Source organism: Globicephala melas, chromosome 6, assembly GCF_963455315.2.
Source record: "Globicephala melas chromosome 6, mGloMel1.2, whole genome shotgun sequence".
Classification (NCBI taxonomy): Eukaryota; Metazoa; Chordata; class Mammalia; order Artiodactyla; family Delphinidae; genus Globicephala; species Globicephala melas.
In genome coordinates this window covers 21,589,424-21,609,576 of record NC_083319.1, presented here as the reverse complement: position 1 = coordinate 21,609,576, position 20,153 = coordinate 21,589,424, and the positions used below count along the sequence as shown (strand labels likewise).

The window sequence follows — 20,153 nt, the reverse complement described above, 5'->3', positions numbered from 1 at the left end:
AAAGAAAATAAATAAAATTATTTTTTATTGTACTACTGAAAGATAACCATCAGTTGATTTTTGGTTTAAAGTCATATATATATTTTTATGAATGTATATAAATATATAAGTGTACTTATAAAAACAAGATTATAGCATTACTGCTGTTTGGTAACTTTTTTCACTTTGTACTTAGTACATTATAAGTACTTAGTACTTAAAAGTACTAGTGTACTTAAAAGTACATTAAAAGTATTTAGTACATTATAACGTCTTTTAATGATAATGAATAGTTATCGCTTTAATCATTTTTTAAAAATAAATATATTGATTGATTGATTTTTGGCTGACTTGGGTCTTTGTTGCTGCGTGCAGGCTTTCTCTAGTTGTGGCGAGCGGGGCCTACTCTTTGTGGCGGTGCACGGTCTTCTCATTGCAGTGGCTTCTCTTATTGCGGAGCACGAGCTCTAAGCATGCGGGCTTCAGTAGTTGTGGCTCGTGGGCTCTAGAGCACAGGCTCAGTAGTTGGGGCACATGGGCTCTAGAGCACAGGCTCAGCAGTTGGGGCACATGGGCTTAGTTTCTCTGTGGCACATGGGATCTTCCTGGACTAGGGCACGAACCTGTGTCGCCTGCATTGGCAGGCGGATTCTAAACCACTGTGCCACCAGGGAAGTCCCTCTTTAATCATTTTAATAGTTTCTTTAGTGTTTGTTTAGTGTTTCAAAATCTCTTTCTCTATAGGGCTTAAACATAGTGCTTTGGATGCTAAATAAACGTTTTGTAAATTTGAACCTTATAAATATGCAATATTTTGAACTTAAAGACCTTTAAAAATAAAAAAAATTATTGTCAATTTCTAAACAGAAATAACAGTAATTATAGCTAATACGTATATGATTACTGTTGAGTTAAGCAATATTCCCAATAATGGTTTGAGCTAAAAGATTTTCTCTACTTTATAAAAAGGGAGACTGAAGTATTGCTTAATTAAATAATTAACCCAGAGTCACTTGGTGGGTGAGTCAATGTTGGAGTTAGAATTCGAATCCAAGCTAACTCGCCAGCTCATGCACTTCTAAATTATGCTATTTTGCCCTCCAAAGGTGAAAGAATCAAGTTACCTCCTTAATTTACGTTTTATTTGTGTAGCATAAACTTGTAATGGGCTTTCCATTTATATCTTTCTGGATAGGCTCCTGGATAGGCTAGGGGAGGTCAGTGAGCTAAATGAGTGATTTAAAAATATATATATATATTCTTATAAGGTTTATTTTATTTTATTTATTTATTTTGGCAACGCCAAGTGGCACGTGGGATCTTAGTTCCTCAACCAGGGATCGAACCCACACTTCTTGCAGTGGAAGCGCAGAGCCTTAACCACTGGACTGACAGGACAGTCCCTTATAAGGTTTATTTTATAGCAGCAGTTCAGATTGGGAGCAAATAACTTTGCTTCTGCTTCTTACGTCTTTTCATTCTTATTCTTTATCCCATCTACTGTCTTTTGAATGGGCGCAATTTAGACCTTATATCCTAAACATACTCTTTTAAGAAGCCATAGCCATTTCTGTGACCTAATCTATAGAGTGGATATGTTATAAATATAAAAAATTAAAGCAACTAGTGATCAACTATTCAAAATCTCTCTTTTTGGCTAGTAGAGGCCACTGTATAGTAAAGCATTATAATAGAAAGAAAATATATTGTACAAGATTACCTGATTAATATATTGGGAAGAGAAATATATACACACACACATACATATAAAATTGTTCTTACTAGTAGTTTGTTTAAAAGTTATTTTTTAGAACAGTTTTTTTAAGGTATAATTTACATACCATAAAATCTACCCATTATTAAGTATATATGATTTTTAGTAAATGTATAGGGTTGTACAACCATCACTTATAATCCAGTTTGAACCAGACAAAGATGTCACAAAGAAAAAAAACTACAGGCCAATATCACTGATGAACATAGATGCAAAACTCCTCAACAAAATACTAGCAAACAAAATCCAACAGCACATTAAAAGGATCATACCATGATCAAGTGGGGTTTATTCCAGGAATGCAAGGATTCTTCAATATATGCAAATCAATCAGTGTGATACACCATATTAACAAATTGAAGGAGAAGAACCATATGATCATCTCAATAGATGCAGAGAAAGCTTTCGACACAATTCAACACCCATTTATGATAAAAAGCCTGCAGAAAGTAGGCATAGAGGGAACTTTCCTCAACATAATAAAGGCCATATATGACAAACCCACAGCCAACATCGTCCTCAATGGTGAAAAACTGAAACCATTTCCACTAAGATCAGGAACAAGACAAGGTTGCCCACTCTCACCACTCTTATTCAACGTAGTTTTGGAAGTATTAGCCACAGCAATCAGAGAAGAAAAAGAAATAAAAGGAATCCAGATCAGAAAAGAAAAAGTAAAGCTGTCACTGTTTGCAGATGACATGATACTCTATATAGAGAATCCTAAAGATGCTACCAGAAAACTACTAGAGCTAATCAATGAATTTGGTAAAGTAGCAGGATACAAAATTAATGCACAGAAATCTCTGGCATTCTTATACACTAATGATGAAAAATCTGAAAGTGAAATTAAGAAAACACTCCCATTTACCACTGCAACAAAAAGAATAAAATATCTAGGAATAAACCTACCTAAGAAGACAAAAGACGTGTATGCAGAAAATTATAAGACACTGATAAAAGGAATTAAAGATGATACAAATAGATGGAGAGATATGCCATGTTCTTGGATTGGAAGAATCAACACTGTGAAAATGACTCTACTACCCAAAGCAATCTACAGATTCAGTGCAATCCCTATCAAACTACCACTGGCATTTTTCACAGAACTAGAACAAAAAATTTTACAATTTGTATGGAAACACAAAAGACCCCGAATAGCCAAAGCAATCTTGAGAACAAAAAATGGAGCTGGAGGAATCTGGCTCCCTGACTTCAGACTATACTACAAAGCTACAGTAATCAAGACAGTATGGTACTGGCACAGAAACAGAAATATAGATCAACGGAACAGGATAGAAAGCCCAGAGATACACCCACACACATATGGTCACCTTATCTTTGATAAAGGAGGCAAGAATATACAGTGGAGAAAAGACAGCCTCTTCAATAAGTGGTGCTGGGAAAACTGGACAGGTACATGTAAAAGTATGAAATTAGAACACTTCCTAACACCATACACAAAAATAAACTCAAAATGGATTAAAGACCTAAATGTAAGGCCAGACACTATCAAACTCTTAGAGGAAAACATAGGCAGAACACTCTATGACATAAATCACAGCAAGATCCTTTTTGACCCACCTCCTAGAGAAATGGAAATAAAAAGAAAAATAAACAAATGGGACCTAATGAAACTTCAAAGCTTTTGCACAGCAAAGGAAACCATAAACAAGACCAAAAGACAACCCTCAGAATGGAAGAAAATATTTGCAAATAAAGTAACCGACAAAGGATTAATCTCCAAAATTTACAAGCAGCTCAATGACAAAAAAACAAACAACCCAATCCAAAAATGGGCAGAAGACCTAAATAGACATTTCTCCAAAGAAGATATACAGACTGCCAACAAACACATGAAAGAATGCTCAACATCATTAATCATTAGAGAAATGCAAATCAAAACTACAATGAGATATCATCTCACACCAGTCAGAATGGCCATCATCAAAAAATCTAGAAACAATAAATGCTGGAGAGGGTGTGGAGAAAAGGGAACACTCTTGCACTGCTGGTGGGAATGTGAATTGGTTCAGCCACTATGGAGAACAGTATGGAGGTTCCTTAAAAAGCTACAAATAGAACTACCATATGACCCAGCAATCCCACTACTGGGCATATACCCTGAGAAAACCAAAATTCAAAAAGAGTCATGTACCAAAATGTTCATTGCAGCTCTATTTACAATAGCCCGGAGATGGAAACAACCTAAGTGCCCATCATCGGATGAATGGATAAAGAAGATGTGGCACATATATACAATGGAATATTACTCAGCCATAAAAAGAAACGAAATTGAGCTATTTGTAATGAGGTGGATAGACCTAGAGTCTGTCATACAGAGTGAAGTAAGTCAGAAAGAAAAAGACAAATACCGTATGCTAACACATATATATGGAATTTAAGAAAAAAAAAATGTCATGAAGAGCCTAGGGGTAAGGCAGGAATAAAGACGCAGACCTCCTAGAGAACGGACTTGAGGTTATGGGGAGGGGGAAGGGTGAGCTGTGACAGGGCGAGAGAGAGTCATGGGCATATACACACTAACAAACGTAGTAAGGTAGATAGCTAGTTGGAAGCAGCCGCATGGCACAGGGATATTGGCTTGGTGCTTTGTGACAGCCTGGAGGGGTGGGATAGGGAGGGTGGGAGGGAGGGAGACACAAGAGGGAAGAGATATGGGAACATATGTATATGTATGGCTGATTCACTTTGTTGTGGGGCGGAAACTAACACACCATTGTAAAGCAATTATACCCCAATAAAGATGTTAAAAAAAAAAAAAAAGGATTAATCTCCAAAATTTACAAGCAGCTCATACAGCTCAATAACAAAAAAACAAACAACCCAATCCAAAAATGGGCAGAAGACCTAAATAGACATTTCTCCAAAGAAGATATACAGATTGTCAACAAACACATGAAAGAATGCTCAACATCATTAATCATTAGAGAAATGCAAATCAAAACTACAATGAGATATCATCTCACACCAGTCAGAATGGCCATCATCAAAAAATCTAGAAACAATAAATGCTGGAGAGGGTGTGGAGAAAAGGGAACACTCTTGCACTGCTGGTGGGAATGTGAATTGGTTCAGCCACTATGGAGAACAGTATGGAGGTTCCTTAAAAAGCTACAAATAGAACTACCATATGACCCAGCAATCCCACTACTGGGCATATACCCTGAGAAAACCAAAATTCAAAAAGAGTCATGTACCAAAATGTTCATTGCAGCTCTATTTACAATAGCCCGGAGATGGAAACAACCTAAGTGCCCATCATCGGATGAATGGATAAAGAAGATGTGGCACATATATACAATGGAATATTACTCAGCCATAAAAAGAAACGAAATTGAGCTATTTGTAATGAGGTGGATAGACCTAGAGTCTGTCATACAGAGTGAAGTAAGTCAGAAAGAAAAAGACAAATACCGTATGCTAACACATATATATGGAATTTAAGAAAAAAAAAATGTCATGAAGAGCCTAGGGGTAAGGCAGGAATAAAGACGCAGACCTCCTAGAGAACGGACTTGAGGTTATGGGGAGGGGGAAGGGTGAGCTGTGACAGGGCGAGAGAGAGTCATGGGCATATACACACTAACAAACGTAGTAAGGTAGATAGCTAGTTGGAAGCAGCCGCATGGCACAGGGATATTGGCTTGGTGCTTTGTGACAGCCTGGAGGGGTGGGATAGGGAGGGTGGGAGGGAGGGAGACACAAGAGGGAAGAGATATGGGAACATATGTATATGTATGGCTGATTCACTTTGTTGTGGGGCGGAAACTAACACACCATTGTAAAGCAATTATACCCCAATAAAGATGTTAAAAAAAAAAAAAAAGGATTAATCTCCAAAATTTACAAGCAGCTCATACAGCTCAATAACAAAAAAACAAACAACCCAATCCAAAAATGGGCAGAAGACCTAAATAGACATTTCTCCAAAGAAGATATACAGATTGTCAACAAACACATGAAAGAATGCTCAACATCATTAATCATTAGAGAAATGCAAATCAAAACTACAATGAGATATCATCTCACACCAGTCAGAATGGCCATCATCAAAAAATCTAGAAACATTAAATGCTGGAGAGGGTATGGAGAAAAGGGAACACTCTTGCACTGTTGGTGGGAGTGTAAATTGATACAGCCACTGTGGAAAACAGTATGGAGGTTCTTTAAAAAACTACAAATAGAACTACCATACAACCCAGCAATCCCACTACTGGGCATATACCCTGAGAAAACCATAATTCAAAAAGAGTCATGTACCAAAATATTCATTGCAGCTCTATTTACAATAGACAGGACATGGAAGCAACCTAAGTGTCCATCAACAGATGAATGGATAAAGAAGATGTGGCACATATATACAATGGAATATTACTCAGCCATAAAAAGAAACAAAACTGAGTTATTTGTAGTGAGGTGGATGGACCTAGAGTCTGTCATACAGAGTGAAGTAAGTCAGAAAGAGAAAAACAAATACCGTATGCTAACACATATATATGGAATCTAAGAAAAAAAAAAAAGTCATGAAGAACCTAGTGGTACTAGTGGTAAGATGGGAATAAAGACACAGACCTACTAGAGAATGGACTTGAGGATATGGGGAGGGGGAAGGGTAAGCTGTGACAAAGTGAGAGAGTTGCATGGACACATATACACTACCAAACGTAAAATAGATAGCTAGTGGGAAGCAGCCGCATAGCACAGGGAGATCAGCTAGGTGGTTTGTGACCACCTAGAGGGGTGGGATAGGGAGGGTGGGAGGGAGGGAGACGCAAGAGGGAAGACATATGGGAACATGTGTATATGTATAACTGATTCACTTTGTTATAAAGCAGAAACTAACACACCATTGTAAAGCAATTATACTCCAATAAAGATTTTAAAATAAATAAATAAATAAGTAAATATAATCCAGTTTGAGAACATTTCTATCAGTCCCTCCAAAATTCTCTGTCCGTTTGCAGTCAATCCCCCTTTTTACTGCCCAGCCAGCCAGACACTAACTTGCCTTCTGTCTCTATAGATTTGCTGTTTCTGGACATTTCATATAAATGGGATTATAAAGTATATAGTCTTTCGTATTTGGCTTCTTTTACTTAGCATAAGGCTTTTGAGATTCATCCATCATGTTGTAGCATGTATCAGTAGTTCAGTTCCTTTTTATTGCTGAGTAGTATTCCGTTGTATTTATCCACTCACCAGCTGGTGGATATTTGGGTTGTTTCAAGTTTTGGGGTATTGTGAATAACTTTGCTGTGAATATTTTCAGACACATATTTGTGTGGATATATATTTTCATTTCTGTTGGGTAGATTTCTAAGAGTGCAATTGCTGGGTTATGTGGTAAGTTGATATGTAACTTTTTAATAAACCACCAAGCTTTGCTAAAGTGGCTGCACTAATTTTATATTCTTGTCAGCATTGTATAAAGGTTCAGGTTTCTCCAAATCCTCACCAGCACTTACTAGTTGCCTTTTATTTTTTTACAGTGTTATTGAGGTATAATTGATAAATAAAAACTGTATATATTTAAGGTGTATAACATGATGACTTGGTATTTGTATACATTAGGAAATTACTACACTCAAGCTAACACATCCATCACCTTGCATGGTTACCTTTTTTTTGTTGTCATGAGAACACTTAAGATTTACTCTCAGCAGATTTCAAGTATACAGTACAGTATTATTACCTATAGTCACCGTGCTGAACATTAGATCCCTAGAACTTATTCACCTTATAACTGAAAGTTTGTACCCTGAGACCAACATCACACCATTCTACTCTCTGCCTCTGTGGGTTTGACTTATTTAGGTTCCACATATAAGTGAGATCATACAGTTTTTGTCTTCTTGTGTCTTGCTTATTTCATGCAGCATAACGTCCTCGAGGTTTATACATTATGTCACAAATGGCAGTGTCTTTGTTATCATAGCCATTCTAGCGGGTGTGTGGTGGTATCTCGTGCTTTGAATTTTCATTTTCTTAATGATTAATAATATCGGGCATCTTTCCATGTGCTTAATAGCTGTTTATATTTGATGAACTGTCTATTCAAATGTTTTGCTCGTTTTTATTTTATCTTTTTGGCTGCGTTGGGTCTTTGTTGCTGTGCACGGGCTTTCTCTAGTTGTGGCAATCAGGGGCTACTCTTTGTTGTGGTGTGCGGGCTCCTCATTGCGGTGGCTTCTCTTGTTGCGGAGCACGGGCTCTTGGTACACGGGCTTCAGTAGTTGTGGCACGCATGCTCAGTAGTTGTGGCGCATGGGCTTAGTTGCTCCTCGGCATGTGGGATCTTCCCAGACCAGGGCTCGAACCCATGTCCCCTGCATTGTCAGGTGGATTCTTAATCACTGCGCCACCAAGGAATCCCTTTGCTCTTTTTTTTTTTTTTTTTTTTTTTTTTGCGGTACACGAGCCTCTCACCGCTGTGGCCTCTCCCGTCGCAGCCTCTCCCGTCGCGGAGCACAGGCTCCGGACGCGCAGGCCCAGCGGCCATGGCTCACGGGCCTAGCTGCTCCGCAGCATGTGGGATCCTCCCGGACCGGGGCATGAACCAGTGTCCCCTGCATCGGCAGGCGGACTCTCAACCACTGTGCCACCAGGGAAGCCCGCTTTGCTCATTTTTTAATTGACTTGTCTCTTTATTATTAAGTTGTAGGAGTTCTTTATAAACTTCAGATGCATGTGACTTGAAAATATTTTCTCTCAATCTGTGACTTATCTTTTCATTTTCTTAGTGGTATCTTTTGAGTTACAAAAATTTTGGTTTTGATAGTCTAATGTGTCATTTTTTTCTTTTATGGTTCATGCTTTTTTCCCCTAAGTATTTCATTCTTTTTTAATGCTACTCTAAATGAAATTATTGTGTTAATTTTTTTTTTAATTATTTGTTGCTAGTATACATAAATACATTTGACTTTTGTGTAAATTTTATATCCTATGAATTAACCAGTGAAGCTATTTGGGCCTGGGATTTTTTTGTGGGAAAATTTTTAATTACCAATTTGACTTATTGTTCTATGTCAGTAGCTTTTTTTATTTTTTTACTTATTGATATATAATTCACATACCATATAATTCATCCATTTAAAGTAAACAATTGACTTTTTTTTAGCATATTCACAGATGTTGGCAACCATCACCACAGCTGATTTTAGAACATTTGCATCACCTCAAAAAGAGAAACCCAGTACCCATTAACTGTTAATCCCATATCCCCCATCTCCTGCCCCTAGCCCTAAGCAACCACTAATCTACTTCCTGTGTCTGTAGATTTCCCTATTCTGGACTTTCATATGAACAGAATCATATATATGGAATTTTTTTGTGTGACTGGCTTCTTTGCAGTGTGTTTCTTCTTTTAGCTTGTTTTCAGGTTTCATTCTGGATGTAGCGTGTATCAGTATTTAATTCTGTTCTTTAAAAATGGAGATGAAATTCACATAACATACAATTAACCATGTAAAGTGTACAGTTCAGTGGTGTTTAACTTACTGCATTCACAGTGATATGCAACTACCACTTCTCTTTAGTTTCCAAACTTTTTCATCACCCCAGAAGAACACCGTATACCATTTAAGTAACATCCCATTCCAGCCTCCCCCCTCCCATGGGACCTGCTAATATGCTTTCTCTCTCTGGGGATTTGTCTATTCTGGATAGTTTATGTAAATGGAATCATTCAGTATGTGACCTTTTGTGTGTGGCTCTTGTCACTCAGCATAATGTTTTCAAGGTTCATCTAAGTTGTAGCATGTGTCAGTACTTCATTTCTTTCTATGACTATCTGTTGAAAGATATTTTGTTTGGCTGTTATAAACAATGCTGCTATAAACATTTGTGTCCAAGTTTCTGTGTAGATTTATGTTTTCATTTCTCTTTATTGCTGGGTCATATGGTAATTCTATGTTTAACTCTTTGAAGAACTGCGAAAATGTTTTCCATTGCACCTGAACATTTACATTCCTACCAGCAACGTATGAGGGTTTCTATTTATCTGTATCCTTGCCCTCACCAACACTTGTTTTTGTTTTTTGTTTTTTAACAATGGCAGTCCTAGTGAGTATGAGGTAATATCTCATTGTGGTTTTGATTTGCATTTCCCTAATGACAAATGCTGTTCAACTTTTTTTTCATGTGCTTATTGGTCATATGTGTATATTCCTTGAAGAAATGTCTATTCAGGTCCTTTTCCCATTGTAACTGGATTTTTTTATCTGTTTAATTTAATTTTTTTTTTGAGTTTTAAGAATTCATTCTCCCTGTGTCAGATTACCTGTCAGTGTACTTTTTTCTGGAGCTCTTTGTCTTCTTATTACAATCCAAACAGATAACTCATGGGGAATTCCCTGATCGTCCAGTGGTTAGGACTCCGCGCTTCCAGTGCTGGGGCCCTGGGTTCAATCCCTGGTCAGTGATCCTGCAAGGTGTGTGGTATGGCCAAAAAAAAGAAAAGAAAAGAAAAGAAAAGAAAAAGAAATGGGTTCTAAACAGATAGCTCATTAAGTCTGCTACACAGCTGTGATCCTAGAAATTTCTGTAACTCTCTCCTGCATTGAATCTCCTGTTTCCTGTATCTCTTTCTTTTTCTTGGTTTACATCCTCATTTTGGTGGCACCCATCCTCCAGTAGCTTCATTAGAAAGGATACATAAGAGGCAATTTTCGTGAGTATCTAAAACTACCTGTATTATCCCAGCACATTGATTATTTGTCTGGGTAGAGATTTCTGTGTTGCAATTCATTTTCCCTCAGAAAATGAAGTCATTGCTCCATCTTCTAAGATTACCATGGAGGATTTGATACTATTCTTAATCTTTTGTATCCACCACTCCCCTTTCTGAAAGTTTTGGAATCAAAATGATCTCTTTCTCTGTAGTGTTCTGAAATTTCACAATGATACAAGGCTTTTTTTCATTCATCTTCCTGAATACTTGATGGGCTCTTTGGGAATGTATCTTATATTATTTCTTTGATAGCTATCTCAGTTTTCTCAGTTCCCACTTTCTGAAGAAAACATTATATCTCTGATTTAATCATGTTATATTTAGGGCATTATTCTTTCCTTTAACAAAATATATATGTATATATAGTAAGGAAAACTTTATTTCAAAAGATTATTGTGGTGGGGGGGTGCTGGTTCATAGAGAGAGGCTTTTGTAATAGCGGGAGGCGGAATTTTGCAATAGAGAGACTGCTGTGACCAGAAGATTGCAAGTGTCTCCTTTCTATTACATTCTAATATTGTGGATATGTCAAAATCTTAATTTCCAAGGGTTCACTCATGTTTTCTCAGCTTCTTTTTTCTTCTCTTACTGCCCCCTTCTTCCTCCTCACTCTACCCCATTCCATTCCCCTTCACCTGCTTCTCCCACTTCCTCTCTTTTCAATACCCATTTCCTGTGCTTCTCCTCCTCACCCCTTTTCTTCCAGCATCCTGTTGTTGACACATTGTCACAGCTTGTCTTATCAATGAGGACATGAATTACAGAATTTTTAATTTGTTCATTTATTTTGTTTCTGTTTCTTCTATGCCTGCAGTCTCTGTTTCCCCCAAATTGCTTTGATTTGTTTTTGGTTTTGGGGTGATTTTTTTTTCCTGGTCTCCATTTGCTGCCCATTCATCTTTAACAAGCAAGGCTATGTAAAGCTGATTGGAAGCTGTGTATGCATGAGTGGGGCTGTGGACTGGTGGGTTTCACTGTAGAGTGAGAGAGCAAGGAGCCAGTTTTTTAGCTGAAGCCTAACAGTGAAAAGATTGGGAAATGAGAGTAGCAAATAAAAACAAAGTTCCCTCCTTTCATGGCACTCCTATTTATTATATGTTGTTATTAGCTACAATTCTGTTTTAATGCCCACCATTTTACATGCTGGCATTCCTGTGGTTAAAATACTGCTAAGATGTACTTCTGTGTCCATACACTATACTTTTAATGTCATTTCTTAAGAAAATTATATGCATTTATACCATTTGATTTTTTGACTCTAAACTTGAAATATTAAGAGTTTAATGAACTATAATAGATTGGAAAATAACTAAAATAGATAGTATTTGTTTACTACAGTTCATTTGAGGGCCATCTATTCTTTAGTGTACTGTACATGTCACCTCTTCCGCTTTTTGGTATAATCTTTTATTGATTGTTGCTTTTATATTATCTCTCATATTACAAGATATTGTTAAAATCTAAATCTAGGAATTGGGATTCCCAAGATACTGATAAAAAGATGCTATAAAAGAAATTTCTGTGTTTCAGAGGTTTATAGAACTCAGAGATTCTTTTTATAAGCATGTTCTTGAAGCGGTACATCCCTAAGGGCACTAATGACTGATTTTTCCTCTCTCATTTTCTCTTTTTAGGGAAACTAAAACCAACAATAGCATTCATGTCAGGAAGATTGAAGATTAAAGGAAACATGGCCCTAGCAATCAAATTGGAGAAGCTAATGAATCAGATGAATGCCAGGCTGTGAAGAGAAAAAAAATGTTGACCGCTAAGCTCAAAAAGTAAAAGGGTTCAATAGTTAAAATTGAATGTTTGTTTTCATCCCTATTATAAGGATATACATGTTTGTTCTGGAAAAAATAGAATTTCTGTATCTATAAGACTTGAAATTGTAATTAAAACAGCTAGCCAACCAAACATAAGCATCATTAAGTAGAATTCTAAGATATTCTATTTTTCTTATTTTGTGAGTTTTGCCCTCTGAGTCCTGTATCTCATACACCATCATCTTCTGGGAAAAGTATTATTAGTAATCAATTGGGGTCAAGCAGCAACATTACTTTTTTCATATCTTTTTCCCACGTAAAATGAGACTAGTCTGTTTTAAACTTTTCAGTTTAGGATTGTATACTAATGATATTTTAGAGTTTTATAAACTTGTTTTAAAGAAAATCTTCTATATTACATTTTCATAGAAATCACATAATAAACTACTTAATAAATACTATTTGTGAAGACAAATTAAACAAAAAGTATATTTTGTTAACTACCTTTCTAAGTGTAAGGTATTTTACCTATAGGAAAATATTATTGATGTAATTCAACTAACTGCAGTATATATATCCTATTTTAAAGTATGTAAAAATATCCTAAGATAATTCCTCCCCAGAAGTGTGCACTTGGTCACAGTGTTTTGAAATGAGAACATTAGAATAGATGGTTGTTATGGGCTGAATGGTATGCCCCCTTCATATGTTGAAGTCCTAACTCCAAGAATCTCAGAATTGATTGTATTTGGAGATAAGATCTTTAAAGAGGTGAGTAAAACCCAGGCTTTTAGGGTAGGGTGGGCCATAATCCAGTCTGACTGGTGTCCTTATAAGAGGAAATTTGGACACAAAAGAGAGTCCAAGGAGGCACACACAGAGGAATGACCATGTGAGGACCAGCAAGAAGGCAGTCATTTGCAAGCCAAGGAAAGAGGCCTCAGAAGAAACCAAACCTACTGACACCTTGATCTCAGACTAGTCTCTAGAATTGTAAGAAATTTCTGTTGCTTTAGCCACTCAGTCTGTGGTATTTTGTTATTGTAGTCCTAGTAAACTAATGCAATAGTTTGTTTGTATTTCTGTTACGAACACAAGTTCCTATGCAGTACACACAGTGAGGCCAAACTGAAACATTGGAGTTTGTAGCAGAGAAAGGTTTATTACAGGGCCAAGCAAGGAGAATGGGTGGATTGTGCTCAAAAAACCCAAACTCCCCAATGGTTTTCAGGGAGAAGTTTTTATAGGCAGAATTTGGGGTGAGCGCTGTGTGACTGTCTCCTGATTGGTTGGTGGTGAGGTAACAGAGAGGTGTTTCAGAAATCTTGTGCTCAGCCTGAAGTTACCATCCTCCACCTGGGTGGGGGCGTTAGTTCTTACAGAAGAATGCAAAGATATTGTTATATATATTCCTTGAAGAGGAACCAGGACCCTGCCCCAAGGCTGCACTATTGTTTCTTGACTACTCCTCCCCTGTTTCTGCATTCCCTCCCTTCCCTGATTAGCAACTGTTTGAATCTGCCCTTTGTAACTCAGTGAAGGTCAAGGAGGCTGAATGAAGCCTATTTCCTACAAACAAGAAATAGGGGATACAGAAAGGCTTTGTACCTAGGATGGCCCCACAGGGTCCTTCTCTGTTTCATTTCTTTTTTTAAAAAAGTTAAACTTATTTTTTTTAAGCTCCTATCTTTCCTTTTAATCAGTTAAAAATACTTGTTCAGTGTAATTCTTTCACTTCTCACCTTCCACTCACTTTAATATTATTGTGCTGTTAAGCAACTTAGCTAATTCTGACATTTTGTAGAATCATAACATTAGGAGCACTTAATCTGTATTTTACAAATCAGGAAACAGAGGATCAGAGATAGGAAAGGACTAGCCCAAGGTCAAAATTAACAAGCCCTTTCCAACAACCTCCCAGTACATTGGCCTTGGATAGAACTTGAAGACCCCACTTCCCCCTCCTTGAAGCCCAGATAGATTGACTTTGATATGGCAGGCTCACAACTCCCTTGGCCTCTCCTGTTCATTTCCAGCCACATTAGGATCCCTGTCAGATGTTGCCAGCAGACTCCTTTTCTACTGAAATTTTCTAAAGACTTTTCTTCTTTCTCTGCATTTTCCACATGGCTTCAAAGCTTTGGGAAAATAAAAACTAGAAAATATTGTGAGGCAGGAATTCTGGAGTTTGGTTACTAAAACATGAACTTGCTAATTAAAAGGCCTTAGGATATCAGAAGAAAATCTTTCCACAGGGCCCTGGTTTTCATATCAGTAATTGAGGGAGTTGGATGAGGTCCTCTGCAGCCTGTTTTCGCTTATTATCACTAAGAAGTAGTGAGCAGTCTGTACTATTTTATCAGAAATAAAGGTACCACAGCTACACTGCTAAAGCTTTCTCTCTTGCCACATCCCCCAGCTGCCTTAATGAATTCATGTGTTCCCTTCCCTTGGATCTTGCCCATTAACTGCACTGAGGTTGTAGAGTCTCCCAGAAGTTTTGAATGGCCATTTTGTGTGTGGTTCAGTATCCATTTGACCCCTGTTTCTGAAATAGAATGGTATGGAGGGAAACCATGCCATTTGGCTTTTTAGTGTTTGATGAAGTTATTCAGACATTTTAAAGATGGTTTGTTGCTAGTAATCCTATATTTTAACAAATCCTCTTAAATAGTGCCTTTTTTTTCTTTTTTCTTTTTTTGGCTGTGCCACACGGCTTGTGGGATCTTAGTTCCCCGAGCAGGGATCGAACCTGGCCCCAACAGTGAATGTGCCAAGTCCTAACCACTGGACCACCAGGGAATTCCCTTAAATAGTGCCTCTTAAATAATCCTCTTAAGTAGAAGAAAAGAAGTCTTTTTCCTCTACCTATCTTAAGTTTTCAGTTGGGGTCCTGTAAATTAGACTAACAAAAGATAGATTAGCAAGAGAAAAACAAATAGAAGTATTAACATATGCATTGCACATAAACATGGAAGCATTCAGACATGAGTAACTCAAAGATGTGGTTAGAACTTGAGCTTATACAACAATGAACAATAAATTTTTTTGTGAAGGAACAAGACAAAGAGGACATTCAGTTTCTAGGATAGGAAACTGTAGGAAGGAAAATATACGTACAGTAAGAGTGAGTTTTGTAAGAAACTGCCAAATAGAAAAAAAACTGTCAAAAAAAAAAAAAGCTGCCAAATAGTCTTCCAAAGTGGCTGTACCATTTTGCATTCCTACCAGCAGCATGTTCCTGTTGCTCCACATCCTTGTCAGCACTTGGTATTGCCAGGTTTTTGGATTTTAGTCATTCTAACAGGTGTGTGGTAGTATCTCATTGTTGCTTTAATTTGCCATTCCCTCGTGACATATGATGTTGAACATCTTTTCATATGCTTACTTTCCTCTATATCTTCTTTGGTGAGATGTCTGTTGAGGTCTTTGGCCCATTTTTAAATCAGGTTGTTTTCTTATTGTTGCATTTTAAGAGTTCTTTGTATATTTTGGATAACAATCCTTTATCAGATGTGTCTTTCGTAAATATTTTTTCCCAATCTGTGACTTGCTTTCTCATTCTCTTGACATTGTCTTTTGCGGAGCAGAAGTTTTTCATTTTAATGAAGCCCTGCTTATCAGTCATTTCTTTCATGGATCATGCCTTTGGAGTTGTATCTAAAAAGTCATTGCCATACCCAAGGTCATCTAGGTTTTCTCCTATGATATTTTCTAGGGAGTTTTAGTTTTGCATTTGACATTTAGATCTGTAATCCATTTTGAGTAATTTTTGTGAAAGGTGTAAAGCCTTTGTTTATTTATTATTTTGCATGTGTATATCCAGTTGTTCCAGCACCATTTGTTGAAAAGACTATCTTTGCTCCTTTGTCAAAGGTCAGTTGACTATATTCATGTGGGTATATTTCTAGGCTCTCTATTCTCCTACATTGATCTATTTATCCTTTCACTAATACCACGCTATGTGGTTACTTTAGCTTTATAGTAAGTCTTGAAGTCAGGTAATGTCAATCTTAACTTTGATCTTCAATATTGAGTTGGCTATTCTGGTTCTTTCGCCTCTCCATATAACTTTAGAATAAGTTTTTTCATATTCACAAAATAACTTGCTGGGATTTTGATTGGCTTTGAGTTGAATCTATATATCAACTTGGGATAAACTGATGTTTTGACAGTATTGAGTCTTCCTATCCATGAACATGAAATATCTCTTCATTTATTGTTATTCTTTGATATCTTTCATCACAGTTTGGTAGGTCTTCTTATATAGATCTTGCACATAGTTTGTTAGATTTGTATCTGAATATTTAAATTTTTTGAGTGCTAATATAAATGATAATGTGTTTTACATTTCAAATTTCACTTCATTACTGGTATATAGGAATGTAATTGACTTTTGTATATTAACCTTGTATTTTACAACCTTGCTATAATAATTTATTAGTTCCCAGAAGTTTCTTTGGTAATTTTTATAGCTTTTCTATATAGACAATTATGTCATCTGTGAACAGAGAGTTTTATTTCTTCCTTCCCAACTTGTATACCTTTTATTTCCTTTTAAGTTATTGCATTAGCTAGCACTTCCAGTATGATGTTGAAAAGCAGTAGTGAGAGGGGACATCCTTGCCTTATTCATGATCTTAATGGGAAAGCTTCTAGTTTCTCACCATTAAGTGTGATGTTAGTTGTAGGTTTTTTGTAGATATTCTTTATCAAATTGAGGAAGTTCCCCTCTATTCCTAGCTTACTGAAATATTTTATTATGAGTGGGTGTTGGACTTTGTCAAATGCTTTTTCTGCATCTATTTGTATAATCATGTGATTTTTCTCTTTCAGCCTGTTGATGTGGTAGATTACGTTAATGGACTTTTGAAAGTTGAACCATCCTTGCAAACCTAGGATAAATCCCACTTGGTTGTTTTTATGGCCTATATGTTCTTATGTCCACAAATTTCATATATTGAAATCCTAACCCCCCAAGGAGCCTTTGGGAGGTGATTAGATCATGAGGGTGGGGCCCTTATGACTGGGATTAATGCCCTTATAAAAGAGACCTCAGAGAGAGTTAGCTGGTCCCTTTCACCAAGCGAGGACATGGCAAAAAGGTGCCACCAGTGAATCAGAGCTCAGGCCCTCACCATACACCAGATCTGCCTGTGCCTTGGTCTTGGACTTCCCAGCCTCCAGAACTGTGCAAAATAACTTTGTTGTTTTTAAACCACCTAGTCTCTTTTTGTTATAGCAGGCTGAACAGGCTAAGACAACTGTGCTATGTAAGTCCTTTTATATGTTGTTGGATTCAATTTGCTAATATTGTGTTGAGGATTTTTGCATCTAAGTTCATGAGAGATGTTGGTCTGTAGTTTTCTTGAAATGTCTTTCTTTGGTTTTGGTACTAGGGTAATGCTGGTTTCACAGGATGAATTAGGAATACTTTCTGTTTCTGTCTTCTGAAGGGGACTGTAGAGAACTGGTATAATTTTCTTCCTTAAATGTTTGTTAGAATTCATCAGTGAACTCATCTTGACCTGGTGCTTTCTGTTTTGGGAAGTTATTAATTACCATTTGCTTTATTCCATCTGTTCTGTATATCTTTGTTCTTCTTTTCTGGTCTTCTATTTCTTTCTGTCTTCCTTGAAAGAATCTCACAAAATATTTCCATTTCCCATTCCCATCCTTTGTACTACTTTGTCATACATTTTATTTCCACATATGTTTTAAACTCTACAGTATATTGTTTAATATTTTTGATAACAGTGAATTATCCTTTTAAAGATTAAAAAAATGAGAAAAAAGTCTTTAAATTTACCTATATGTTTACTCTTTGCACTGTCAACCTATCCATCACCAACTATCCAAACACATGAACATATCCAAGTTTCCTTCTGCCCCTTTGTAGCCATTTATGCCCATCCTTGATCCCATTTCCAGCAAGTACTGATCTGCTTTCTATAACTATAGATTAGTTTACATTTTCCTGGAATTTACATTAATGGAGCCATACAGTATGTATTTTCTGTTTGGCTTCTTTCAATCTGCGTAATTACTTTGAAATTTGTTCTTATCATTACATATATCAATAGTTCATTCCTTTTTATTACTGCTGAGCAGTTTGCCATTATATGAATACACCACAGTTTGTTTATCCATTCACCTGTTGATAGTCATTGGGGTAGTTTCCAGCTTTTGGCTATTACAAATAAAGCTTCTGTGAACATTCATGTACCAAGTCCCTGTATTCTCTTGGGTATGAAATGACTGGATCATATGGTGTGCATATATTTAACTTTTTAAGAAATTGCCAAACTTTTTTCCAAAGTGGTTATACTATTTTACATTTCACTAACAATGTATAGGATTTCATTTCTTCACATTTTCATCAACACCTGATATGTAGAGCCTTTTAAATTTTAGCCATTCTAATAAGTATGTAGTAGTATCTAATTGTATTTTAACTTCCATATCCTTGATGAGGATGAGCATCTTTACATGTGCTTATTTGACATGCGTATATCGTCTTGATTAAGTGTCTGCTCAAATCTTTGCCCACATTTATTCCATTGTTTGTTTTATTATTGAATTTTGGGAGCTCTTTATATATTCAGGATACAAGTAATTTTTCAGATATTTGCAAATATTTTCTCCCTTTCAATAGATTGTCTTTTTATTCTCTTACCAGTGATACAGGAATAACAAAATTTTTTTAAATAGATGAGGTTTGGGCTTCCGTGGTGGTGCAGTGTCTAAGAATCTGCCTGCCATTGCAGGGGACACAGGTTCGAGCCCTGGTCTGAGAAAATCCCACATGCCGTGGAGCAACTAAGCCCATGTACCACAACTACTGAGCCTGCGCTCTAGAGCCTGTGAGCCACAACTACTGAGCCCACATGCCACAGCTACTGAAGCCTGCACACTTAGAGCCCATGCTCTACAACAAGAGAAGCCACCGCAGTGAGAAGCCCGCGCACTGCAACGAAGAGTAGCCCCCATTCGCTGCAACTAGAGAAAGCCCACGCACAGCAACAAAGATACAACACAGCCAAAAATAAAATTTTTAAAAAATAGATGAGGTTCAACTTATCAATCTTTTTCTTTACTGGATCATGCTTTCGGTATAATTCAGAAATCTTTGCCTAACTGAAAACTTATGGAAGTTTTACAGTTGTAAGTTTTGCATTTAGGTGTATTTAGCATTTCAAGTTAATTTTTGTACATGTGCAATGTGTGGATCAAATTTCATATTTCTGACTAGGGAAATCCAATTGTTCCAGCATCATTTGTTGAAAAACAGCAGAATAAAATAAAAATAGAACTTCAGAAATTAAAAAATATAATACATTAAAAAACTTTTCCATAATACAAGTTGAGGTTTCCATTACTGTAAGGTTAATGAAAAATATTGTTTAGTCACGAAAAGCACAAAAGCAATGTTAGTGCAACTTAAAAGTGTACACAATTGACCATATATTTATCTGAGAAAGTACCAAATGATTATAAGGCAGTCACATCCTAGCCAGTCTCTACTACTATAAGTCTAAGAACTTTAATTCTATTTAATTCTTTCCAGCACAGTAAGACAGCCAAAAACTTCTGCTTAGATTTTTTTTTTTTTTTTCCTGTTAACAACTGCTTTCTGCTTGATTTCCTGGCTTCTTGCCCCTTGCATGAACAGGCTAGGAATCAGCAAATGCTTTGAGGGAAAATATGTAGAATGACTGACTCCTTTTACTGTGATTGCCTTTCTTCTGGGATCTTAGCATCTCAAGCCCTAGTTACCCTGATAGACTTGACCTCCAAAATTTGTATCTCCAGCACAATCAGACTATTGAAAGCTCTAGGATGCCTCTCTCAGATTTCTATACTCCTAGACACAGATCAACAA

The 20,153-nt window shown here is 36.7% G+C and overlaps 1 protein-coding gene across 2 annotated transcripts in view; it reads left to right on the top strand.

Annotated features, from left to right (window-relative positions):
• The window catches only part of HSDL2 (hydroxysteroid dehydrogenase like 2), a 120,582-nt gene extending 100,698 nt beyond the window's left edge, over positions 1–19,884 (top strand). For both annotated transcript variants that reach the window (XM_060300622.1, XM_060300620.2), the window contains one exon: positions 12,140–19,884. In XM_060300622.1, the coding sequence (XP_060156605.1) occupies positions 12,140–12,252 (113 nt within the window). In that variant the 3' untranslated portion in view covers positions 12,253–19,884. The remainder of the gene's footprint in view (positions 1–12,139) is intronic.
• The last annotated feature ends 269 nt before the right edge of the window (positions 19,885–20,153 follow it).